At 40.3% G+C, this 27,686-nt stretch overlaps 1 protein-coding gene across 1 annotated transcript; it reads right to left on the bottom strand.

Annotated features, from left to right (window-relative positions):
- Positions 1 to 244: 244 nt before the first annotated feature.
- Positions 245 to 24,753, bottom strand: LOC117370002 (neuropeptide FF receptor 2-like). Its single transcript, XM_033965346.1, has 3 exons — positions 24,238 to 24,753; positions 22,999 to 23,255; positions 245 to 1,184 (listed from the first exon to the last, which is right to left on the bottom strand). The coding sequence occupies exons 1-3, from the start codon at positions 24,751 to 24,753 to the stop codon at positions 245 to 247; spliced, it is 1,713 nt and encodes a 570-aa protein (XP_033821237.1).
- Positions 24,754 to 27,686: the final 2,933 nt, after the last annotated feature.

The following is a 27,686-nucleotide window of genomic DNA, read 5'->3' as shown; positions in this document are numbered from 1 at the left end:
AAGTTAGGACGGAGGTTCGTTACGCTTTGTGTTCAGATTCCAGACCCTTCTGTATTCAAACATTATGTAGAAGGGACTGGCTGGACAAGCAAGGAACATACCAGGCAACAACATCTCCTTGAAGAACAGAAAGTTTCAGACCCTTCACCTAAAATCGTACACAGCGCTCCATTAATTGAGAAAATTTTAAATAAATCTAAATTCAAGTCTTTTAATTCATGCGTCCTTCTTCTTTGTGCAGTGTTCAAAGGCTGGTGGTGTCCTCGCGCTCCCCCACCCCAATGTAGCACTGTTCTGAGCTCCTCCTCTGCTCCCCCACCAAACAGAGCCCGCCCCTCCCCACAGTCCCCACCTCCCTCTCCTCCGACAGCGCCAACAGCCGCTCCCCAGAATGCCTCCTCAGTGGGAGCATTTCGGCCGACTCAATTCGGGAAGGCAATAATCCGCAGCCCTCATCCACTGAGTGCCGCCTGGTGGGCCTGATATCCCCCTGTATGTGGAGGTGAAAAGAGCTGTCGTATAAGGGACAAGTACGGCCCCAGTCTGAGATGCTGTGGTCCGACCCTCCGCGGCTAAGCGAGCTGTCCCGTACCCGCTGGCCAAGACCCTGTCCCTTCGCCAGGCTCAGCAGGCGGGGTAGAGTCACCATGGAGGCCGAGGCTACCACAGCGGCCGCGGTGGCGTGCTCGTTGCCGCTCCTTTTGCTGTCAGTAATCCGCATGGAAGGTGAGCCCACACCCGCTGATCTGGAAAATGTGGACGATCCAAAAAGAGCTGCGACTTTCTGGTAGTACCGCGTCCGGATGACTTTGGCCGAACGGTAAAGGTCCCCGATGAAGCAATAGCAGATGGGGTTAAGGCTGGAGTTGGTGAGGCCGAGCCACTGGGCAAAGGGGCGAGCCTGGAGGAGCCAAGATGGTGGACTCTCCTCCCAGTCGATGAGCAGGTCAGCCAGGTATAGTGGCAGCCACGAGATGGCGAACAGGAGCACCAGACAGACCACCATCTTGGCGATTTTCTGGCGCATTTTGAGGCGGGAGTCGTGTAGGGCCTGACTGCGTGGGTCCAGGTCAGAGAAGGCGGATTTGTGACCACCCCACAGTCTCCGCCCAGTCAGGAACCCGATGGTGAGGTTAAAGGTCACGGGCAGGCAGTACAGCATGACGAACAGGAGCACGTTGTACCTGAAACATAGAAGGAGGGGCTGTGACAACAAAAAGATTAACGGGCATGCACGCTGCAAAAATGTTTAGGATTTGTTTTTGGGTTTTTTTGTACATTTTCATATATTTAGTAATTTAAAAATAATTGAGCATTGACTGCTTTAGGAATTTTGAAGAAAGATATGGAGAATCTTTAGACTTTCAGTAAGACATATTACAAGAAAAATAACAAAGATGAATAACCAAAATAAACCTTGTAGTCTTGTGTAAACTTTCAAAACAGGAGATGTTTTACAAAAACACATTCAACTCCTTTTGAAGTGATGTTCCCATTTACTAAAACAATGGCTGAGTCTTTGGTAAAGGTTCATTCTGTCAGTTTTAAACTCTCTTCTGAGGAAGGCTACAGGAAGATGAAACATGTAAAGCTGATGAACAAAATTCTCCTGTTTGACCAAAAGAATGTTTATTTAACAATAAGTGTTTATATGTAGCATGGAGATGTGGGTTTGTATTTTTGCTTCATTCTGAAAATATTGCAATTATTCGCTGCCAGTTAGACAGCTGTCCTTGCTATATATACTGTGTTATTTTGTTCTTATGTTTTTCTTAAGGTCATTGGTAAAGCCTCACCACAGAATGTTTGTGTAATCCCTCACTCGTCCAGGTATGATCGAGCGCAAAAGAAAATATATAGATAAAATCTGTAAACTGGACAAAAACGTTGTAGGAGTGAAGACGTTTCCATCTCAAAGCCACTAACCACTCCTTTGAAGACAGTGAGGTACAGATCGTAGGTAAAGAAAAGAAATGGTTTGAAAGGGGAGTTAAAGAAGAACATTTTTTAAGAAAGACAGTCCTTCCTAGAAGAGGAATGGGGGCCTTAGACATCATCTGTCTCCTATCTATAACTCCATCCTCAGACCCAAACCAAAACAAAGAAAACAATAGAGCTAGCCAGGATTATAACAGGTGTGAAAGCCATAAGGGGCTTAAATGATTGTGCTAAGTATGACTCAGGCACAGTACACACTTGGTGTAGCTCAACAGACCTAGCTTACAAACTTTGGTAACAAGAGGTGTTTTTAGTTTCAGTGTAGTTAGCTCCTCCCCTCAGATAAGGCAGTGTCCACCAGTAATCTAACCAGAACTAAAGAAGAGGTTTGGATGAGCAGCAAAACATGTTCACTCCTTCAACGTTTTTGTCCAGGTGACACATCTTATATTTTTCTCTTTTAAGTCTCACCATGCACTTTTCAGCCAATGAAATAGCTTAAAATAAAAGCATGCTTTCCTATTTTGAATGTTTTCTTACACTGAAAAACAGAACAAACATTTGCCCATGCTTGCCACTCCACAAACCTGATTTGGCCTGGAGGAGAGGGTCTTCTTTTGCTTGTTTCCATGGAAATATTATTTGGCTATAATTTTGTAATATTACATAAAACATGTCTATCTCCATGGAGAATATTCTGAAGTACGGTTTTAGCTTACTATTCCCATGCCACCTCCAAGTTACATTGTGTTACTTTAAAGGAGTCATTATTTTGTTATTAAAGTTGGCCACTAATGTTGTGGCCTGAGGTATGGTAAAATAGTCACAGTCTTGACAAAGACTGTGAAAATAAGCACAAAATGTATGGAAATACAATAGCATTCCATACCACCCTGTAAAGTCTACTTTCTGAGGCCTGAGAAGGAAGTACATTGTTATGGTGTATAGTTGTGGGAGCGCTTCATTCGATTACAGTGGCAGCCTGCTGGTCCGGTGAGCTGTACAATCCACAGCCACAATAAGACTGCAGTCATCACATAGTCGGTGGCTGCGTCGCCTGAGAGCCTTCATCCCATTACCGCCCTGCTCGCACACTGACATGAGGAATGCTGTCATCAGTGTCCCGCGGAGGTACCGGGCCCTGGAGCGTGGAGATAAGGGCCCCATGCACACACCTCCTCCTGAGATGCCTCGTCTACGCTCTGCTAATAACACACGATAAACAAATACACCGTCTCTGCTAAACTAAGACAGCTCTATTTGTATAATGCTCGAGCAACAAGATTTTTGAAAAGCCGTTGAAAAGCAGTTAAATCGCACTAAATGCCACACACAGGAGTCATCTTGGTTGCCTTTGTGTCGTTGTATGTGTGCCTTGCGTTGACAGGCCCGTTGAGCTGATCAGTGCACCTGGTGAACACCGTGAACCGTGATTATCCATGTTTGTGCACACATTCACACAAACGGGCTGTCAGGATAGTGTCTACAGAAGAGCTGTGTGGCATTTTGTGTGTAAAAATGTCTTTTGCTATGACTGATGAAAAAAAAATGGGAGCAAATATAGCTGCATACACTGGACACTGTACCCTATAAGTGGACCAGCCCTTACATTTGTTTTTGAGCCAGGCATAGGTGTGGGCAGCAACGGGAATTGTTGCGAGGGCCCCTACCCTTGAGGTGAGCTGCGGCGGTGGAAGTACATTTGAATGGATGTTTTACAAGTTAGATTGAAAGTTAGTGACCTTAAGTTCATCTAAACTTTTGGACAGTGCATCAAGACCACAATAAGATGATTATTTCTGGGAGGCAGACCTTAGAGAGAGGACTCAAAACAGCCAATTACTTAGTTATTAGGGTCCTCCAATGGAAGTAGGCCTATGTTTATGTCTTTAAGGCTAAACATTTCAGTCTAAGGTGGAGCCTATGTAAGCAAATAATATCTAACATAATATATTATGATTACTGACAGTATTTTTTTCAGAGGTGGATAGAACTCAATAACTCAAGTAAGTTATATTTACTTGAGTAACCCTTTTTTAATAAAATTGCAATAGTTTTCTGACACCATACTTTTACTTTTACTTTTACTTGAGTAATATTTTAATTTCATAAACAGTACTTTTAGTTGGAGCACTACTTTGTACTTCTAAATGAGTAATATTATTTTTGAAGTGTACTTTTACTTACAATTTATGGCTTATACCAGTAAATGTGTGTTCCTAATTGGCTAATCCACCTGTCAGTCACGCCCATCTGAACTCTGGGAGATGTGCTGGTGACCTCACATGTCTGTAAAGTATTGGAGAAGTGTTTATTCTGGATCTTAAGTAAGTACTGTACAACAGTGGTCCCCAACCACCGCGCTGGGGACCGGTACCGGGCCGTTATACATTTGCTACCGGGCTGAACAAAAACTAAATAATTTACCAGTGACCGCATCTTTTCCGACGTAACTTTCGCCTGTCCCTCATGACGCGCTAATAAGCTCGTCTGTAGTGTTGTGAGGTGTGTGTCTAGCTCCTCTGTGCTTTAGTTCAGTGTAGTGCGAGAGCGTGAGTGAGAGGTGACGTGTGTGTGCATGTGGCGCATGGTGTGGTTCAACCTGCGGAGAAGCGGCGAGTGTGAGAGTCTACAGATGCACTTGGAAAAAGACAGTGTGTGAGTTAGAGCAGAAGTGATGCCTTATTACAGTGCAGTACAGATAATAAAGACACCAACTCTTGAGCAACAGACTGGGGTCTTTGAGCTCGCACCACACTCCAAACAACTTTGAGGTTAAGAACAGGGAGTTAAACCCCGGAGGAAGAGCGACCCTTCAGCCCTGGAGAAGACGGATCTCCCCTGTGTCTCCCGACCACGGTCAAGGGACTGAAGCAGGAAAAGTTTAACAGAAGATATATAATAAAAATCCTGATAGGAAATCGCCACAGAAATCTGTTTGATGTAGTGGGAATTATATTATATCTGTGATAGATCTGCTCTTGTCTCTGCGATGATGTATCACGTATAACACATCAGACACGTCGCCCAAAACTAGAGCCAGTGAAAATGAGTGAGTGAAAATGAGCCAAAACAAAAGTCTTTGGAGAGCTTTTTAACAAAGGGGAAAAGACCAACTGAGGAACCAGAAGAGGAGCCTACGACCTCCAAGAAAAAGAAAGATCAATTTAACAGACAACACCAGGAGTCCTACTTAAAATATGGGTTTGTCGCTACAGGTGCTCTTCGTAATATGCGGAGGAAAAGCAAATGAGGTAGTGAAACCTTCAAAACTGCTTTGGCACATGGAGACTAAGCACCTGGGATTAAAAGATAAGATTTTGAGTTTTTTGAAAGAAACAAACGTGAGCAAGAAGGAAAGAAGAAACAAGCGCAGACCTCCCACTGATGCGGCGGTTTGGTGAGGTGTATTTCTTATGCACTTAACTTATTTTTGCTATATTTATCTGCCACGCGTAAAAGGCCAGTCCGTTAAAATAAAACCTACATTGTTCCGGTCCATGATGTAAAAAAGGTTGGGGACCACTGCTGTACAAGTCTATTTTGATTAGAATCAGATGTTTCCAATATTTAGCCATAAAAGGTCCTGTTTTAAATATCCACTGACTTAGGGGTTAAGGTCACACCAAAACATGCCTCCCTTGGAGAGTCGCAGCTTAGACAATTTCCTCACTGTTACTTAATTGCAATACTGTGATAATTGTGAATTGTGATAATAGTTGCATCTACAATTTTGGGTGCTCATGATAATTCCGAGTGTGGTGGAGAGCTGGGTTAGTTCGGCAGAGAGAGTCCATGTCTACGAAAGACATGGACATGTGTGATTCATGCTCTGACACTGGAGAGAGGTGCTATTCGGTTTGATTCATTATTTAGTAGTTGTCACATAGACTTTTTTTTAGCTGTGTTAGCTGCTGCAGTTCAAAGGTTCCTGACACCTTTGATTTATATTTGGTACCAATTGATTGTGTATATATGAGTGTTTTTTATCATTAAAAAGAGGACATCCATCAAAAAGAACAATCTGATGTTTTTGTCAATAGCTCATAGTTGACTGAGAAACATCACAGACGTCTGTAAGATTAAAGAGAGAAGCAACAAATTACATTTGAGGAAAGGGAAGTTTGATTTTTGAAATGATGAATGTCCAATGACCTCCTCTGTTTTCTGTGTTACTGAAATGAACAAATGTGACTGGACAGTTCTGTCGGCGTTCACTGACATATCCATTTAAAATGTAACATTCTAATTAACCCCACCCTTGAGGATACTGACACACAGGTCCTTGAAAATTGGGCTGTACAATTAATCGTTATCGGGTTGAAATCACAATTTGAGCAGGTACAATTATCAGATAACAAAGGCTGCAAGTATTTTAGATATTAGAATGTCCTCTGCAAAGAACAACATATCCTGTCTTTGTATAGAAAGATCTTGACCTCTACAAACATGTTCTGAAATGCATGGGATTCTTGCATTAGTTCATATTTCACGCCCTGTGTACACTGAATGCAAGTGCGGTTTGGGACTCACACTGGTCCCACAAGACTTAGAAAGTCATTAAAATCAATGTGTCCAAGCAGCCAAGTACTGTCTGGGTGAGACACAGGTCTGGGGAAAGAATCTACAAGAAATCTATTTTTCGTGGACACCATGTCTGTTAGAATGTGAACCTATGTGAAACCGCGTTGCTTTGGTCAAATACTGTACACCACAGTTGTCGTAGTTGGTGTAACAGGCAATCTGCAAGTATCCCGCTCAAAGTATGTACCGGACTCGCCTTACAGTTAGTATAAACCCGGCATTAGTTTTCTCTCAAATGTTAATGTTCCCTGCAGTTGTTTAAACTGTGCACTCAGAACACAATATTACTTTTTTAAACGTAAATCCTGATCGTAAATCTAAACGCCATTGCAATACTTTGTCAGAAACATCACTATGAGGTTTTTAAACAAAATCATACAGGCCTACTCGCAAAAGAGAAGTGTTTTAAGAGAAGGGTCAAGAACAGAAATGGGCATCAAAGATACGCCATGTCACCCAGACGTGTTACCCATTTATAAATCCATCCAAACCCAAACAAAAACAACAGAGCTAATCAGATATGTCTGTGTAATCCCTCAGTCATCCAGGTCTGATCCTGGATGACTGAGGGATGATCTTCCTAAAAGCCAAAGTTAAATCTGTTAACTGGACAAATCGTTGTGGAAGTGAAGACGCTTCACTGCTCGTCCAAGCCGCTTCTTCAGTTCTGGTCAGATTGCTGGTGGACACTGCCTTATATCTATCTGAAGGGAGGGGCTAACTACACTGAAACTGTAAACAGCTACTGTCTCAAGTTCCAGTCTTAATGGCCCCCATTCAATCTTTAATGGCCCTATGTGCTGACCCTATTGTTCCCCTTTGTTCCTTTTGTTAACTTTGGGTCTTTTGGATGGTGTAGTCTGACCAGAACTGAAGAAGCGGCTTGGATGAGCAGTGAAACATCTTCACCCTTACAAGGTTTTGTCCAGTTGACAGATTTAACTTTGGCTTTTACTATGACTCAGACCTGGATGACTGAGCGATTACACAGACATATTCTGATTGCCTCTATTGTTTTCTTTGTTTCCTTTTGTTTTGCTTTTACTACTAATCAGGGTATGCTAATAGGAGCTAGCTAAAGGACCTGTACCCAATTTTCCCAGGTGTTTGAGCAAAATATATTTTTCCTAATGCAGACATTTTGGCCTTAAGTGTTGCATATACAGTATAAGTCTGCAGCGTGCAATCTGTATCTAATTAAAGAGCTTTTATCCTATAACCAGGAAGAGCACATTCACTAGTTTTTTTTTTTAGCATTAGCAAAATTCCGCACTTGTGAAATTTGTGAAAAGCGCTTGTTAACTCACCACAGTGAATAATTAGGACACTCACAATACCTAAGGTAAGTGAGGAATAACTTTGGATCACTGCAAACAGTTTAAAATGAACTAGTTTTATTTTTTCACAATTTTAAGACAGTAAAAAATCTTGAACGATAATGCAAAATATGACTCAGGAGACAGTTCACACCTTAGGGTAGTTCAGTGGATGTAACAGATAGTCCTTATCGTGAGCAGCTGGAATGTTTCAGAGTGGTTAACTCCTCTCTTTAGACAGACAAAAGACAGTGACTTGTCAGGACTGAAAAAGCTACTTGCATGAGTTGCAAAATGTATTAACTGTATTCATTTTGTCCAGCTGACGGAATCCAATTTTCTTTTGCTAATGGCATTCGAAGTTTTGAAAATCTCATTATGTAAACAACAGTTTGTCTGCTGTATAAGATAATCCATGAATCTGCTGTTCTTCCGCAAAAAAATATTTCTTTAAGGTCTGAAACAAATCCAGCCACTAGACCAACAGTACACTGCGAGTACAGGACTGCAAAACACAACAAGATCTGGAAATTCAAGCGTTTTCTTCATTCTTGATTGTAATTTTATGGCAAGCTTTGTGATCGTGATTCAATTTGCGATTTATGTTTCAGTTCACATTTTGAACAAATCTAAAAGAAGTGACAATAAAGACAAAGATTTGCCAACTGCATCCATTCAAATTACAGTTTTTATTTGTTTGCGATACATCTTGCAGCACTAGTGTTTATCTGCCAGTGGAATATGTTACCAACAGAGCTTAAAAACTACAGCTCCTTCTCACTCCTGGATAAACAATGGCTCCTTTCAAAGCAATAATGTGGACTGATGTGTGCGCCCCGGAGAGGGTCTGTGTGGTGATCTGGAAAAGGGTCAATGATTTGATGGGTGTGAAAGATGATCTGAAGCTGCTGAGAGGGCTGGATGTGAATTATGTTTGTACAGGACTTTTATGACAGTCTAGGCATTGTGTTTTTTGTTTTTTTTCTGGAGAATTTAAGTGGCAGATTTTTTCATGCAGCTGAGCAAAATTTGTCTTGCTCCAGTACAGATATGTCATTACAAGCAGCTCTTACAATGTTCTGTCCAGATAATTATATCCTCAGAGAATAAGGAAGTCTGCTGTTAGCATGCGAGGATTATTGTGATGGCAAAGTGAGGAATTGAGCATTGGGCAGCTGAGATTTAAAGTGGAACTAAACACCTAAAAAAAACACCCACAACCACATTTCAAAAAGAGCTGCTAAACTGGGCTGTACCTGGAGGACTAAAGAAGAAAGTGAAGAGGAGGAGGGGCGGGGTTTAGAGATATAAGGAACCGTGTGATTGGTCTAGCATTTCAAACTACTGGCTTAAAGGGCAGTCTTATGTGATGTCACCATGTACTTGAAATTGTTGTTGTCACGGGAACCAGGAAACACAAATTTTTATGCATTTTTGGCAAGAAAGCTGCAAATGTACTGCAAACTGAGGTGTAGTGAATGTAATCCAACTGTAGTTATTATTTCTTTTTTACCTGAAATGTGTGAATTTCATAAAAAAAAAAATAAAAAAAAAACACCCACTCAAGAATGTGTCTGTATTTGAATTACAGTTGATGTTAATATTCAAGTGTCAATATGGGACAAAAATGGGGTCAGAGGGAAATTTGGAACAAAGTTTATGTTATTCCCTGGGATTATGGCAGACCTATAAATAAAGAGAATACACTACCCGTACTACTAGCCTACTTTACTACTCTTTGAACTCTTCTACTAGTATTATTAGATTATTAGCCTAGTTCAGAACCAATGGGAGCTTGCTGACCGATACAGATGGGGTTCTCGCTGCCCCTCTACCGCCTCAAATTACAAAAAAAGACAATGCTATTAAATCATCATACAGTTAGTCTGTTTAGTTCAACTTTAAATTAACTACTACTGTTTTTCATATTTTTAAAACTTTAACTCGGTTTTAATGCTGCTCTATGCTCAAACACCCACATGCCCACTCCTTCTATCCGTCAGCCTCTGGTCATGCTCTGTGTGAGTGACAGGCAGATTTAACCAATCAAAGTCAAGACTGAACTCTCAGAAGAAGAAAATTGAAGAAGAACTAGAACAGAATCAAACCAGGATTAAACTGAGCCCAAACCAGGACAAGTTTCAGTACACCCTTAGCTACCTCTTAATGATACAATCAATGCACATTCACTTCATTTGTTTTCAGTCCCTCATCTGGATTTGATGTTAGCACGTCATATGCTGACAGCAGACGGTCAACCATGTAAAAAAACAACAACTACAAATTAAACAACGTGGTCTGCATTGTAATATAAGCAAGCTTTTGTAATGAATGCAATTTGATGTCAGAGGATGCTCAGGATGAATCTGAAGATGATTCATGGACTTAAGACACAGCAGAAGACCACTGGATTTCTCCCTTTGATGTCATAAGTGTGGGAAAATGTTCAGAACAAGAGGATCTCTTTAACATGATTAATGAAAGAAGTGTAAATGAAGCTTAATACAACTCCAGATATGTTTTTGACGAGAGGCCAACATTATGGTTAAAGGACACATGCACTTTATCATGTCCCCTGCTCAAAAACATACCTGGAGTTATATTTTGCTTTATTGATGCTTTTTTCATTAATCCATAATCTATTAATTGGAACACAGGAAAGTATCCAGACTTCTGTCTTTGAACCTCCTCCTGACTTCTGCAGTCAGATTGTGTTCACAATAAACACATGGCTCTATCAGCATAGCACTCACGTTTCCTTAGGGATTCCTTTGTTTATATCCTTACTGTTCGATCCTGTTGCTGACAGCAGCTCCAACCCCTAAATGTCTCCTTGGAAATGGAGGTTTAGTTTTGTGCTTGTTGTTTTTGTTTTTTGTTTTTTCAAACATAGATATTATTTTAAGTTAGAAAAGATGAAATACTAATCGTAACAAGGTCAAAAGCAAGTTTAAAGAGAAATTAAAGCCACAAGAATGCCGAGTATGTGTTCTTTAAATGCACATTTTAGGCATTTGTCCTTTAAGAAGTTGAATTGGTACAAAAGAAGCAGAGAATGAGGCTCTAACAGTTTCTCCTGTTGTGGTTACTAGCTTCATAACTGCAGTCTTTGGCTTTCACAGTGCATCTGGTTACCGCCACACTTGACATTTCTCTTTTTAGAAAGTCACCTCTAATCACTCCGTTAGCAACACGCCAATGCCAATTACAAGCCTGTTCCAGTTACTCCCATGTAATACTGAACCAAAAAGGTCAAGCCATTTTCAGAACAAAGAACTTTTTTCTGCAAGTAATTTTAGTATAGAGGAGCACGAGAATTTATCACAGTGGTTATGATTGGAGACAGGAATTCTATGATTGGACACTGCCCTTTGAAAAGTAGATTGGTTTATGAAAGAACAACATGCAGGGCGTATTGATTGGTTAATAATATGATGCTATGTGAAATGACATTCAGGGATATTGATGTTTTACACACGTTGAACCATGACAGAGCTTATCCTCGATGGACACGACTATAAAACATGTGAAAGAGTCACTTTCATCATCTAATTGGACAATTCATCCAGACTCGATGTAGACGCTGTTAAAAGAGCTCAAAGGTGGACTTGATTTTAACTTAACTGTGCACTTAAGCTGATTAAACTGTCTGTACAATGAGAGGGACATGATGAGAATACCGCTCTGTTTGTGTGAATAAAATGGTTAAATTGATATAGTAGCTTATTTAACTTCCACTGGACACAGGACGTTTCAGTGGTGGACTATGTAACTATGTGTTTCTAGTGGAGTTGCTTTGCTTGGAATGTGCAGCAGCATGGGGGTATTACACTTCTATGAGGTATTAACTCCTAAAACATGACATATTTAGAGCAACCATGGTACCTTTTGTTGATTTGAGAATGTATATATTCGCCGGAAACGACATATTAAGATCTTTTGTTTTTGGCGCTCTGGTTCTCCCCTCCCTTTGCACCTCGCACTCTTCCATTAGAGCGATATCACGTGATAATTGTTGTACATTCTGCTAATGAAACTACTGCACATTGCATCAAGTTTGTGAAGTTGTATTGTATTGTTTTGTGTCATGCTTTTGTATATTTATTGAAAATTGTGCAGGAGCATGGGTGATGTAGGCTGAGCATTGCACCACTCACCATGAGAAGGGTTCAAATTGGATCTGGGTGAGATTACGCTCCACCCCTGGTTACACATTTGCGGTTTTTAGCACATTGGGTCATGGTTTTGCCTCTGGATCATTCAAAACTACCAGGTATTAAGTATTCAACTAAATCATACATGGATCATTATTATACATTTCATGCAAAACGGATTTAAAATGGTTGCCACAAATGCATGAATTGATCAAAATATAACTCTAAAAGAAATAAAATGATAATAAAATGTATTTTATGTGCACATTTAAATCCAAATTCCACTCTTATGTTGCTCACTATGTTGAACTTGTTGAGTCTTATATTACTTGTCTGTTATCAGTGAGGTCCATCACGGTGGCTCTGTCCTCTCAGCCCCGGGTATGAGCACTGACCCTGGGATCAGCGGTGTCACGACTTGCCTTTATGATGTCTGTCTCTGCGGCCCCTCCTTTCATAACCCACGCTACATCTAGGGCGTTCATGCATGTTACACCATTATATATACACACAAGCTGTACACTGTGCTCCATAGTACAGTGATTTAGGAACCATTAACTTACAGAGGAAAAGACAGGAAAAAAATGTATCCATATTTTAGTATTTGTTTTTTTTTTTAAGTAATAAAGTATGGTTCTAGTTATTATTATTATTATTATTATTATTATTATTATTATTATTATTATTATTATTATTATTATTATTATTATTATTATTATTATTATTATTATTATTATTTATTTATTTATTTATTTATTTATTTATTTTTGTAATTTAGAGTAAATCAGTATTACAATTGCTGTCAGTCAAAGGGATATTTGACTTGTCTACCTTCTAACTGGGGCCACAGATACAGATCATGTTTATAGATTTTTAAATATGTTTCCTTTAACAGAACACGGTTCATTCACGTCTGGCCTAAACTGCAGAATTGATTTTCCCCAATCTCTAACCCTGAGAAGAGGAAATGCAAGTAAAAAATATAGAGCTTTTCACAAACCAAAGTCACAAAGTGCTTCACAGATTACAAAACCATATGTACAAATATAACAATAGACAATAAAAAGTTAAAGATCGGGATAGAAAGCCTGTCTAAAGAGATGAGTCTATGTTGTTTTTTAAAAGCATCTACAGAGTCTGGAGAACAAGGAAGCCCATTCCAGAGGTGAGACCCTAAAGCGTTGAATGATCTGTCACCTCAAGTTTTCACAAGTTTCACTTTGCTCATGCTCAAGTAGAAGCTCTTTTGAAGTTACTCAAGTAAATATAACTCAGTACTACCCGCCTCTGGCATTTCACTGTAGCAAGCAGTCCATTCTGATGTACAGTGCTTTCAATTTTATAGTTTGTGAAGCAAAACCTTTGAACTGCACGTATCACCCATGAGTCAAATTACACAGTAATTGCACAGCTATGAGAAAACTGAATCATTAAAAGCTCTGGCGCTTTCAATGCAACACAATACAGGATTATTCAAACATGCATGGATCACTCAAAGTAAAACTCCAAAACAAGCTAATGGGGAGGGAGGACTATTAAAGCAGACCTATTATGCAAAATCTACTTTTTAGAGCTTGTAAACATATTATAATTGTTTTCCCTTCTCATTTACACTCTCAGAGTTGTATTTAGAGTGATTCATGCATGTTTGACTAATCTTTTCAAGATGCCATTGGGTCTCATTCATGAAGCATTCCAGCTACTCAGTGCACATTCTGCCAAATACTCCAGGATCTTCAGGGATCATGTGGAGCTATTCACTGAAACTAACAAATATCTGATGTTCCGCTTCAGAATGCCCAGAAATGTCTTGTTGGAGCTTTGTAAAACCTTACGCCTCAGTTTAGAGTCTCTCACTAAAAGGTCTAACCCAGTGCCTGCCCACATCCAAGTGCTCTCCACTTCTCTCTAGCTACGGGCACTTTCCAGCGTGAAATTGGAGACAGAGTCGGTTTGTCACAGCTGTCCATCAGCTGTATAATTTCACACGTTGTTTGTGCAATAATTAATCTCTCTCCACAGTATGAAAAATTTCCATACACACCAAAAGAAATGGTCCCATTAAAACTGGGTTTCATTCTGTGGCAGTCTTGCTGTTGGTGCACCCACGAGCACATTAAAGCTCCTCATATCCATCAACCTAAACAGAAAGTTGGATCATCCAGTGAATGACCCAGTCATAAGTGATTCCTGGTGCATCCTCCTCAGTGTAGTGGTGCTTCCCAGGGGGCAAATACAATTTTTTCATCCTGCAAAATTCATCTGTTGGCATGCGCCTGAGGCACGGAGCAGCTGGAGATGGATGCCTCATAAGAGCGCATAAGACGTCTTGATTTCTTACATACAGTAGCCTAATTTTTCAACTTCACAAAAATATTTCTAGGTGACCGAGGGTACGCTTTGGCACCTTGACTTATGACTGAGAAAACTGAGTGACAATTACAAGTTATTAATCTGTATTATAATTGGCCAAATTATAATTGCTTGCTGCATGTTCCACAACGTCACCATGAAGTGAGCTGTGCCTGTCCCCTCTGTGGCACCTCCAGAGGAGGGTCTGCACCCTCAGCCCATTTATGGGTCAGAACACAGAGCTGCTGTCCTAATTAGGCAGTGTATAATTGATCAACTGTATCTACAATATATGTTTTTCCACTCACTGATGAGCGTCCCTTTATGGTATCAAAAAGTTTTCATTGATTTTTGATTCATGATGACATACATTTTGAAAGTGTCAGATTTTGTAACAAGTGTGTCAAAAACTGTATCAAGAGTGGCAGATATTTGAGTTAGTGTTAATTTGAAATCCATTCTTGGTTTCAGAGCATAAAATGTCCAAGATCACTCTACTGATAAAGTAAGAGTGGAGTTGACAGGAGGGAGTGCAGGGGGTTGTGGGGGTGTCCCGGGTTCTGAAGACGCAGGTGTGTCCTCTCGTACTGTTACTTCCTCTGCAATGAAATAGTAGTACTTTCATACAGGACGATTCAATTATTTTTATATTGGCTCAATGCACAGAATGTATCATTTTTATGGAAATAATCCATGATCAGGGTTAAACACAGATAACACATTAATTATTATGGTCACATTTCATGTGGACGCTCCTCCTCCGCTCACCTCTGTGTCTTGCCTTCATTTTGTCATTGGATTTGAGGTCGAACCATTTCTTTTTTATTTTGGCTGTGTTGTGTGACACAGGGGACACAGCATTGACCTCCTGTGTTATTTTATCCCATGCGACCTTTTTATGTGTCATGGTGTAGCCAGAGGACACTCTGCTGAATATTATGTTTTTATTTCATTTATTCCTTGAATCAGGACCTCAATTTCTGTAGAATTAAAGTTTTTTCACTTTGCATCTACTTGGTCGTCCACTTGCACTTTTGCATTGTGTGGTCTGAATCAGTCTACCTGTTGCATACTGCACTTTTCTGTCCTAATATGGTGAATGAAAGGCGGTAACCTAACACACAGAGCTTCCAGTTTATGCAACAATAGCACATATCAAGTTACAAACACACCTGCGCATGAATTCTCCCTGATAAGAATGCGTCATAAATCGGACGTAGGATTTTCTCAGCAACTTCTTAAAGTGGCAGCTACACACTTTTTCTATGAAGACATTCACGAATGAGGCCCAGTGTTGTTTGGAGCACTACGTTATATATTTTATTTATTTATTTATTTTGGCATGGATTTCTTGCAGTCAGGTGCCATTGTTTGCACTGTGGTTTGCGTGAGTCCTCGGGGAACAGAACCTTCAGTCTCCTGAATCTGGAGTCAAAGCAGCAGTGAGGAGGGCAGTGTTGGGGTACTCCCTGTTGAACGCAAATATTTCATTACATCTTGCTTGCATTTCTTCCATCATCTGAGTTTGACTAGCAAAAGTCAAACTGGGGCAAAAGCTGAATCCTCTGTGGGTTTTTTAGGTGGGGCCCATCCTGGATGAGCTCCTCCATCAAATTCCACTGTTCAGATTTAAGGTCTTGGAGGTGTTTACCTCTTGGAATCACTGTTGGGTCTGACAGTGCAGCTGTCACGGCCAGGTGTTGTACCAACAAGTGCTGACATCTTGAATCAGCATGTGTTGTGTTGTGTCTGAAGCTGCTCACCATTGAGCTTGGCACAGACTCGCTCACAGTATTTTAAGAAAGTAAATAAGGCAAGTAAGTAAGAGGAGGTAAATAAATAAGCGGTGCACATCCACATATTTATCTGACCAAATTTGTTCTGATATGACAATGTTGTGTCATCTGTTTATGTAACATATATTTTGAACACTTAAAATGCAGTTATAACGGCTGGTTTATGGTCCAGTGTCAAATCTATGTGAATATGTTGAAAGTCATACCAGAGAGCTTGCGGCGCTTCCTGTGCTGTGTACGTGCTGTGCACAAGCACTTCAGACAAAAATTTACTAAGCGTTGAATTCCCTCTGAACGCAGGGGCTGTGATTAGTTGAGCCACAAAGACCAAATGGACAACTGAGTAAAAACAGCTCAGAAAAGCTAAAGTTTGGCATAGAAGTGTCTGCATATGAGCCTAGAGTGACTGATTACTGTAGTAAATAAATAACTAATAACTAATGCTAATTAAATAGTTTGGATTCCCAGAATGCACCTGGGCCCTGATTAGCTTCGCTGAAGCTTGTATGGTTCAGGTCTGTATCAGGACATCCCAGCCTTAAACTGTTAACAAACTGAAGACAAGGATGAGGCTGAATCAATGTAATTGATGCATTTCTCTAATCAAATTCTTTGATTTACTTGAGGAATCGTTTCAGCCCTATAAACTGCAACTGTTCTGTTACAGGATTTAACATTTAGAAAGTAAACACATGAACTGGAGTTTTACCTGTGACACAAATAAACAACCAGTAACAAGACAATTTTGGATTAGTGAATTAATGACACAAGTGTGAATGAAGCAAAATACAAGTTCAGCTGTGTTTTTGACAAGGGGACAAGAGTATTAAAACATTAAAATTTGTATCAGTGTTCTTAAAGGTGAACTAAACGCATGTGCCAGGGTTTACTCCAGCTCATTTTGTTACAGAGGCCTGTGTTTTAAAAAGCACCTGGTATACCACATAAATGGTTATTATAACAACTAAACTTCAAACAACGACAACTGTATTGATTTGACAATTTAGTAAATCACAAACATTCATCACATTGAAGCAGGTTTCAATGTTACTGATAACATTAAAACAGATGTAAAAAGGTTTGGTGGTCCTTCAGTCTCTATACAGCTCAGCTCAATCAATGAAACAATGATTTAGCTAAATGAACCTCTTTGAGCACTGGTGTTATTTTAGTATTTGATTGTACCACTGAACTCCTAGGACAAATAATGAAGATCAGACCAACTGCTGCCACAGAAAATGAATCCTGCCCATTGCCATCAGCCTCCTGATCTCCACTGTAAACATTATTACATCGCTTCTTACAATATTCTTACCAAATACTGTACAAAAATAATGAAAATTTAGATGAAAACACCATCTTTATTTTTAGTAAAGGGAACTATGTGAGAGGAGACAGTGAGAGGAGACAGTGAGAGGAGACAGTGACAGTGAGAGGAGACAGTGAGAGGAGACAGTGAGAGGAGACAGTGAGAGGGGACAGTGAGAGGGGACAGTGAGAGGAGACAGTGAGAGGAGACAGTGAGAGGAGACAGTGACAGTGAGAGGAGACAGTGAGAGGAGACAGTGAGAGGAGACAGTGAGAGGGGACAGTGAGAGGTGTGTTGATTCACTCTTGCTAAACAAACAATGTGGCAAGTAATTAGTTTACAACACTCTAATCAATATATAGTAACCTATAAATATAGAGCCCATAGACTGTTGTGATGTCATCTGAAACCCAGCAACTATTATACAGGAATACATTTCCCTGGGCCTCACTGAACTGAAGTAATTGAAAGAGTCTTTTGGATCACAGTTCTCCTTTTTGCTTGCAGTGCAGCCAAGCCATCTGTAGTCAAAAAATTCAAACAAGCCCATAGAGAGAGAGAGGTCAGAGCCCTGGGGGCACACTGTCTGGCATCCGGTCTGCAGTTTTATAAAGTATAATTTTGTAGTGTTCTGCATGCCTTATCAAGTGTTGTCTGCTTAACATTAAACTATGTTTTCTTTCTCGGTTCAATCGATAAAATAATGCACTGTAGCGTAGACGCCTTCTGTTTATTAGTGAGTAAACAGTAACACAACTTTTACCGAAGCTGCAGTTTACTGTGGTGTTCTTTAAAACTGCATTTCTCACCAACAATGAGTCATGCCAGTGAAATGGATTCACTTTTGCAAACTCACCTTCAAATAGTTTCTTCCCTGGACGAAGCTGTCCTGTCCGCCCTGCAGCTCTGGGCACTTTAGCCAAGGAGGGACTGAGACTGGAGGGAGTTTCAAACTCAGTTCAGTCAAAAAAGTGACTTCAAGTTGAAAAGCAAACTCCAACAGCAGAGGAACATGGACTGTAGTCTGCCACGATTCTACCTCAATGTATTATCCACATCTGAAATCCATGTGCTCCCTTTCTATAGTAAATGGTGTGCGTCTGAGTCTGGGTGGGCAGTGTGTCAGAGGTGTGGTCCTGTGTGTTAGTGCCTGTTCTACAGCCCCTTTCAAAGCAGAGCTTGATCAAGAATTGCGTGAAGTGCATGCCAACTTTCAACTGTGAAACTCGTATGTGCTGGTTACAGAATGTCAGAGAGGCGGTACAGCCGCTGTTTTAGACTCTAAACTCTGTATGAGTTGGCTCTAAAATGTCACATTAAGGCCAAGAATGTTAAGTATGGATTATATAAGACCCATTTAGACAGCTTAACAAAAAAGTTACTTTGGTGTTTAGTGTCCGTATATGGGGAGATACAACAGATACTTCACAAAATGCATTTTTCTCCCGTGGGGACATAAAGATCATCCCTTAAAGTACCACCTACATACAATAAACGTCCTAATCTTAACAAGACTTTGATGAAACATACAGAGAGATTTTTTCATATCTAATTCTAAGTCTAAAAAAATTAAGCAGAAATTAGAATTTTTAACCAATTTCCCAATGAGCTTTAGTTTACTCAATTACTAAATAGGATACCAAATTCCCCCTGTATATTGTTTATTATCTAATGTGGCTACAAAATGAAGCAAGAATTTTTTATCTGGCTCTTTTCATGTTTTCGTGTTGAATATCCCCCCCAAAAAATTATTAATTCATTTTCTTTTACACATAAAGTGCTCCTTTAAATATTAAAACATTACATCTTGAAAAATATTTTGTTCTTACATTTCTGTAGGTAAACTACAGCAGAAGTTTCAAATTGATATCTCTAATTTTAAGATGAATTCCTATTCACTTTACCATGTTCAGTGCTCTGGAGCACTGCGTCTGCCTGTTCCTCCAGATCTATTCTGTAAACATCCACTAAAGGGAATAATTTAGCCCTCCATACAGTGCAAACATATGAATTCTCCGTAAATTGTCTTCTCTAACAGTAGTGTGCGAATGTGGCTATTTCCTGGTAGCAGTGAAAATTGAATACATATAGATACAAATGAAAAGTGAATACTTAAGTGCAACATATTTGTACTGCTGATGGAACAGAATACACTCTCGCTCCACATAAGCTGGTTTTATAGCATCAAAGCTCGTGAAAACTGCATGTCCGACTGGAGGCTGTTTATGGGGCTATTTTCCGCCTAAGCAAGTGAATCTGTTGTATTCGGGTAGTGTCTGTCAGCCAAAATGCTTTATAGCCAAGCTGCCTGGGACCAAGCGCAGCACAGGCTGACTCTAGGGGAGTACAGTAAGTCATGTAGGCTGCAGAAATAAAGAGACTAATCAATGAGAGAGTAAAGGATGAAAGGAACAGCAACTATATGAGGTTGGAATTGAATTGTTGTTGATCTTTACATCTGTTTTATTTGATGCGATCGGCCTCTTGCATGTGGGGTCATCAGCACAACAGTGGAGAAAACCAAATGAGTCAAATGCAATGCAGCGTTTTGTAATGGCTATGTGTGCTTTGATTACTCTCATTACTATATTGACTGAATTATTTAAAGCAGACATATTGTGCTTGTGTCTGCTATAGAGTTATAAACTAAGAATACGTCCGTTTACTTCCGTGTTACAAAACTGCAGTCCCCAAGGAGAGCTAACATCGCCGTAAACATCCGATAGATAGCTTCAGATCACAACAGCGAGCAGAGGATTTGTTTTTTCACTTGTGCCAAAATGACTATGTAGAATAAAGATTACTCAAACATGCACGAATCACGCGAAATACAACTCTGATAAAACGGGTAAATGAGAAGGAAACAACTGTGACATGGTTAAAAGCTCTAAAAAAGTTGGTTTTGCAGAATGGCCCACTTTAAAAGAGCAAGATAGAAAAACAAAAAAACCTCAAACTACACATCTTTATGGTTAAACATGGCGGGAGATATGACTCAACTAATGAGGCATGAATGCTCATAGTAAGATTCAAGTTTTGCCAAGTGTTTTTGAGCAATACAACACTTCTACAGCCATAAACGCTTTTATTTGAGTGTATTTATTGGCAGAAATGTATGTGTTATTTCTCCAATCAATACAAAAAAACATTGTAATAATAATAATCATAACGGAACAATTTGGGCGCTTGTTCTGCCCCTCAAAACCTGGAGCAAAGCTGTCTATTTGCAGTGGCTTTAAATGTGAATAACAAGCTTTTCAAATAACCCAGATTTCAATTATGGCCATTCTAAAAATACATATAAATCTATGTCTGTTTATTGAAGGTGAGGTTAATGAGGAGTGGGAGGGGAGGGGTCAGCTCTCTGGTTCATTATTTACAATATTTGCCGCCAAGTGGTGTTTTGCCTGAGTTTTAAATAGCTCAGCCTTTTTAAAGCAGCTTGACAGGGAGCAGCTTGCCACTTAAGCCTGTCGTGTCTCGGGCACAAAAAAGTGTATGTGAATCAGATATTCCAGAAGCATTAATCACTATCCAACTAGACATATGCCCCTGTTTCCTTCTAAATTTATCATGGTGCATTTTGGGTAATTTTTTCAGTGTTCACTAGCTCACACTGGTTAAAGTACTTGTTATTTATGCACTGGATAAATACTGCCAAAAAAGCTATTTATTTCATTCAAAATACATTTATGTGTTGGAGTATGGTATATCTGAGATTTTATTTTTTATTACATTGCTCCCTTTACAGTTTGTAATTAGACTGTTGGATTGTACCATACCACCGCTAAACATGCGATCTACGTCTCTGCTGTCTGAGAGTGTTTGAGCTTTGGTCTGACAGAAGAAGATCCGACATCACAGGCAAATCTGAACAAACGTGGTGGTAGGGGTGTGTGTGTGTGGGGGAGCTAAACTGTCAACCATAATAAATGAAGCCATTATGTTTTCTTGCAATAGTTTTAACAATAATTAATTTGAGCTCACAGAGAGAAGTTTGTGACAGTTTTTGCTTCACTCGGATAGACCCAATAATTACAGTTAATCATAAATAATGGAACAATCACCTGTGTTTTGACACTACCACAGAATATACCACAGAATCCAGTCTCTCTCTCTAAAACCTTCAACTCAGGCTAGAAATCTAGGGGTAATAATGGACTCAGGCTTGAACTTTAACAGCCACATCAAATCAGTAACATCTGCAGCTTTTCACCACCTAAAAAAAATTGCAAAAATATAATATTTATATATTAATATATATAAGATATACTGTCACAACCAGACTAAGAGAGACTTATCCGTGTATTTGTCTCCAGTAGGTTAGACTACTGTAACGTCCTGCTCACTGGCCTCTCCAAACGAGCCGTAAGACAACTGCAGTACATCCAGAACACTGCTGCTCAGGTCCTGACCAGAACCAGGAAATACTTCACACATGTGTCCTGTGCTCAGGTCTCTGGTTCCTGTGGCTCAGAGAATAGACTTTAAAGCAGCTCTGCTTGTGAACAAGTGTCTCCATGGCCCAGGTCCAAAGTATATCTCCCACATGTTAGCGCCATATGAACCATCTCACACTCTGAGGACTTCAGGGATCGGCCTCCTGCTGGTGCCCAGAGTCAGGACTAAACATGGAGAATCAGCTTTTAAGTTTTATGCAGCTAAAACCTGGAACAGTCTTCCTGAAGATTTGAGACAGACCTCTACTTTGACAATGTGTAAATCCAGGCTCCAAACGGTTCTGTTTAGCTGTGCATATGACTGAAAGGTTTTTATTCTGCACTCTTCTCTTTTAATGTTAACTTTTTGATGATTATTTGTGATTATTTATGTTTTTATTTCTGTGTATTTATGTTTTGATTTTGTTATTCTGTAACGCACTTTGAATTACTTTGTGTACAAATTGCGCTATACAAATGCCAAATGCCTATCAAACTTGCCTTGCCTATATTAGATGCATGTGACATCTGCAACTGTCCATAGTGTAAAAATGAGCAGTAAAAGAATTGTTTGAATTGACTTCAAAAGTTACCACCTGCAAGTTTATTAGATTTCTTTTTACTTGTAGATACCAGAAGAAACAACCTCGTACGGTGGGTGAGTTTTTTATATCACCCATTCTGACGTTCGCACCACCTCCTTTTCAAACCAAACGTCATGTCTGGTGCTACGGAGCTCAGCGGTGACTGTCCGCTCTGATACATTTTTCATTCATTTTTCCCCTAGACTTTAAAAAATTCAAATATTAAGAGTTCACAGGCATCGCGGAGGCTATTCAGCTCCGTGCTAACTAATATCCATAAAGCACTTGCTGTTAAAACGCAAGATATGGAGTCAATATAACTGAGAGAGATTCAGGAGCAGGACCATGCCTCAGAAAGTGTCAGATTTGTTTCTTGTGTTTATTAGTTACCACAGAGCTGATTAACCCTGAGCAAGCTTTCAAATTTTAAACTTTTCTAGAGTCTAGAGTAAAAATGTATGAGAAATTAGCTTCCGGACCCAGGGCAGGGGCTGTCACTGAGCTCTATTTGTCGTTGAGCACTCACCCCTGCTTGAGGCGCTGCTCGGGCCACTCCTCATGGCACACCAAGATGGCAAAGGTTTCGAAGCTGATCTCCCTGCGTCGGTTCATGACGGCCAGAGGGGCGCACATGAGCGAGGACACCGCCCACACCACTGCCACCGTGAGCAGGATACGGCGACGCGTGAACATGGAACGAGCCCGGAGCGGAGAGCGCACACTGAAGTACCTGTTCACACTGATCACCGTCAGGGTCAGGACGCTGGCCGACACCGAGATGGCCTGAGGGAGGGAGGGGCAGGCATTTTAAAAACTACATTCAGTCATCCTCGCATAGTGGGACCTTTAAATTTTGGGATTAGGGCTGCAAGATATCTGTGTAATCCCTCAGTCGTCCAGGTCTGATCCATAGCAAAAGAAAAATAAAATCTGTCAACTGGACAAATCGTTGTAGGAGTGAAGACGTTTTGCAGCTCGTCCAAGCCGTTTCTTCAGTTCTGGTCAGATTACTGGTGGAAACTGCCTTATATCTATCTGAAGGGAGGAGCTAACTACACTGAAACTCAAAACAACGATTTGTCAGGTTGACAGATTTTATTTTTCTTTCGCTATTAGGGCTGCAACTAATTTAGTAGCTCGACTAATCAAATTAATATATTTTTTTAAATTATTATTATCTTTTTATTAATTTTTAAACAGGTTAAGGTAAACATATACTGACCGAGGACTTGAAGATAGAGAATGTTTGCAAAATCAGCATAATAATATAACATCGCCACTATTTCTGTGATAAAATGTCTTTTGTCGTGTGTTTTAGAGATTGTAAGGTCCAAAGAAAAATCAAGGATATCAGTAGAACAGTCACCAGTTATCACCAACAGTCGATTAATCATGATAATTCTGATCTGATATTAAAACAGATGCAACTTTTATTAGATTAAGACTAAGGGGAGGCACTTTATGACATCAGCAGGTGGTATATTCATTTATGAGGGGAAGTTTTAGCGTATAGAAAGCAATAAAACTAGAGGGACTTTTAAATCGGTTCATGTCATTTAAAGGTTCTATATTATGCAAAACTGATTTAAGAAAATTGTAACATAGAAAATAGTGTAATATGGGCCGTTTAAGACGTACATCCAGACTACTCCAATCAATTTAACATTCTGTATTCATTTATTTCATGTGACTATAGCTTTTAGTAGTTTCAATGTCACATGCAAAACTAAATAAGTCCCAAAAATTTGAACCAGCTACCCCTTACCTGTGTGAAGGGCACCGCTCGGCACAGGAAGTCCCCGTAGACCCACACCGTGTAGATCTGACTCCCCAGTGTGATGGGCATACACACGCACACCACCGCCAGATCACACACCGCCAGGTTCACCAGCAGGTTCCTCGTGGCACTGACCCCAGCCAGACGCCGACTGTGCCGATTGGTCAGCACGCGGAGGGACATCAGGTTTCCGATGAACCCCAAAACGAAGGACACGCAGTACATGGCGGTCAGGGCGATGGTGCTCGGCTCGTGAAGGGTCCAGAGGAGTTTACTCTCGAGGTCGGCCAAGTCGTTAGGCGAGAAGGTGTAGGAGAGCAAGTGGTAAGGCAGGGAGGAAGAGGAGGAGGTGTTTGGGAGAAGAGTTAACGAAGATCCAGAGGGGAGGAGTGGAGAAGGGGTGGTGGAGGTATGGTTCGCCCCAGGTTTATCGAGCAGAGGCACGGGAGAGAGACTGGGCGGCTCTGATAAAAGGTCCAACGATTGCTCCAAAGGGTAATCCATATTGTTCCAGAATCACAGTGTAAACAACTCAAACATGAATGCTAAATTAATCTTAAAGACCTCCAGCTAGGTATTGAGATGTCTTCTTCAGTTGGGTCTTGTTATTGACTAGTTAACGGTCTGCTCACTTAACGGTAACTTTTCTCCCAACATTTAAAGTGTTTCCAACGTTGCAGAACTGCCTGTGTCCAACCAAAACATGCTTGGGGTATTTTAAGAGCTTTGTCATTAAGTTTCGCGTAGATATATATTGTTTTTACATTCAGACATTGTTTTAAAATATGAAAAAATGAAGTCACAGCGCTGAGAATTGTTGAAACCAACTTTTGAATCTTGTTTTCGCCAGCTAGCTTTGAATAATTTTGAGCAATTTATTCACCTGAAAATCCATTATTGTAACAGAGATGACATGTCCACTCTGTTATAATCCACACAGACAGTCTGTTCAGCGGGTAATCCATAATATTCCACTGTCTGGAGCCAAACATAACAAGGATTTAAGCTAGAATCCAAATAGAAATGGAATGAACAAAGCTGGAGAGAGATTGAAAAAAATATATTCCAAGAAAAGAGTTTGAATCATCCTCGACAATGGGAAATACAACTCCATTCCTGTCCGCTGATGTTCACTTTCAACAGTTCATTTTGGTCTGAACCTGAAAAAACAAAGAGTGCAGTTAATTGCGGTGGACGAAACAGTGGCTCAGTGTTTGGACCCAAAAGTTTGTGGTTCAGTCCTAAATCCGATCAGTGCATTCTGCTTAGCACTGCACGATTTTGGAAAAAAAAAAATCTAATTATGATTTCTGGTATGTCTTTAAAAAGTAGGATTCTGTTCAACGCACACATTGTAAACAACACCAGCATTTAAAACACGGTATTACACTTTTAGGGGGTATTAATTGCTAGATCACCACGTTACATTTTATTGTTTTGAAAATCCTATATTTGCTAAAAACAACGTATTAACATGTTTTATAAGATTCACTTTCATCATTGACGTTTTGAGTTTCTCCTCCATTCACTCTTTGCACTAAGTTACCCACCCTTCAGCGCGCTATCACAACACAATCAGAGTACATCCCACTGTCAGGATTTGGGTTTGTTTTTTTTGTGTCCTGTGCTGTTTTCCCCCCGCTCTTCTGTGTTTGAGCCTGGAGCTGGGCGGAGACTCTGGCACCACCCCCACACACCTTCTTCTGATCAAGCCTCCACCTTTGAGTACTAAAGGACTGAGGACCTGACACTCTGGGCCAGATTGTCTTGTCACTTTCCGTTTTTTCTTCATGTCATGCTCCGGTTTATTTATTCGTGTATCCAACGCGATCCCTGGAACCACTCTGCACCTCAACCTCCGCCCCAGCTGTCCATGTCCGATACGAACACCCCAGCCTTTGACCCTGCGACCCACGACCTGCTCCAAGACGAGTGCCTACGACTCCGCTCCCAACTGTCTGCTCTGTCTACCATCATTCACATTCATGTATCTGCAAATAAACTCTGTTGAACTGTTTGCTGAGTCTCTATCTTAGGTCCCTCCACCAGTCTTGACGACACCCACTAATGGAAGTACTGCACATCACATCAGGTTTGCCAAGTTGCAGTGTACAGTTTTGTATATTTATGGAGAATTGTCGTGTTGGAGCATGAGTGATGTAGGCTTGTAAGATGTTTTTGATGAGGAAACGTTATAACATGGTAGAAAGCTTAAAAATACCTCCCCCCCTTAGCATTTGAGAAAAGACATCTAAAAAGTATCATATATAAATACATAAGAGAGGTATTTTGTTCTTAGGAATGGACATTCTGTTATCTAAATAATTGCAGGAACTCAAGTTGAGATTTTTTATTCTGTCGATTTGTCCTTGAGCAAGACACTATCTGGATAGGTTGAGTGACTGATGGTGGTCAGAGGAGCCAATTGCGCAGACTGGCAGACTTATTTCCAGAATTCTACCCCAGTACAGCTGTGGCTGTACTCGGTTTGCGGCCCCGGATAAGCGGAAGAAAATTGATGGATAAATACCTAAACTCCCCGTACAATCACATTTCATATAGAGCTGCTAAAAATGGCAGTACATGGACTGGACCTGGACATATACAGAACATTGTGATTGGTCTAACAGGTATCCACACTTTAAACTCCGCCCCTGTAGCCAGGTATTTGTAATCAGAAACACCTGGCTGTAAGTGAGGCAGTCATGCGTGATGTCATGTAATACTTGAAATATCAGTGGCCACTGGAGGCAGAACACACTCAGGTTTCTGACAGATTTTGAACACAAAGCTGCAAAAAAATGCACAGAAATTGACTAAAAGGATTGGGACATTAGACAGTGCTATTAAAACACCATATACACAGTTTGGCCCAAAAAGTTGATTCAGTGTGGAGTCGGGGTGGGACGAGACACAGTACAGCTGTGGCTTTCGTAGTAACATCATCGGAGTATGAAATTGCTGAATACTGTAATGTAAATCATCTTTGAGTGTCGCCAAAAGCTCTATATGAGTTGAAAGTACTTTTATAATATTTTGTATGGAGATAATGAGCAATGCATACCACTGTAGTGACCTTGAGGCTACAGAAATTAGTAATAAAAGACCAATCCGTGAGAGTGATCAGCAAGGACGCTCAGTCCTTGCTGATCCTTGCTGACCACTGAACCGGTCAGTTCAGTCAGTTTATTGTGCTTTTATGTTCACTGATGCCAACTATCTTTAAATACTGTATGATTGGCTAAAGAAGCTTCAGTGAGCTATTGTAACTCTAAAGGGAGGCCTGACCTTCGCAGATGGACAGAGGAGGGATATCAGAATTACAGAAGCGTGAATACAAAAGACTTTTCTTTTCTTTTTTTTAATAGGGGATATTATGCAAAATTGACTTTTTGGGCCTTTCTATCATATTATAAAGTTGTTTCTTGATCAAAAAC

Source organism: Periophthalmus magnuspinnatus, chromosome 1 (genome assembly GCF_009829125.3).
Source record: "Periophthalmus magnuspinnatus isolate fPerMag1 chromosome 1, fPerMag1.2.pri, whole genome shotgun sequence".
Taxonomy (NCBI): Eukaryota; Metazoa; Chordata; class Actinopteri; order Gobiiformes; family Gobiidae; genus Periophthalmus; species Periophthalmus magnuspinnatus.
Note: the sequence above shows the minus strand (reverse complement) of the source record. Positions and strands in the feature narration are given on the sequence as shown.

Bases quoted from the DNA above. Each gene is read 5' to 3' on its own strand.
- LOC117370002 (XM_033965346.1), bottom strand. From the start codon at position 24,753: ATGGATTACCCTTTGGAGCAATCGTTGGACCTTTTATCAGAGCCGCCC. The intron at 23,256-24,237 runs GTAAGGGGTAGC...TCCCTCCCTCAG, and splicing joins GAGCGGTGCCCTTCACACAG to GCCATCTCGGTGTCGGCCAG. The intron at 1,185-22,998 runs GTGAGTGCTCAA...TCTATGTTTCAG, and splicing joins GAGCAGCGCCTCAAGCAGGG to GTACAACGTGCTCCTGTTCG.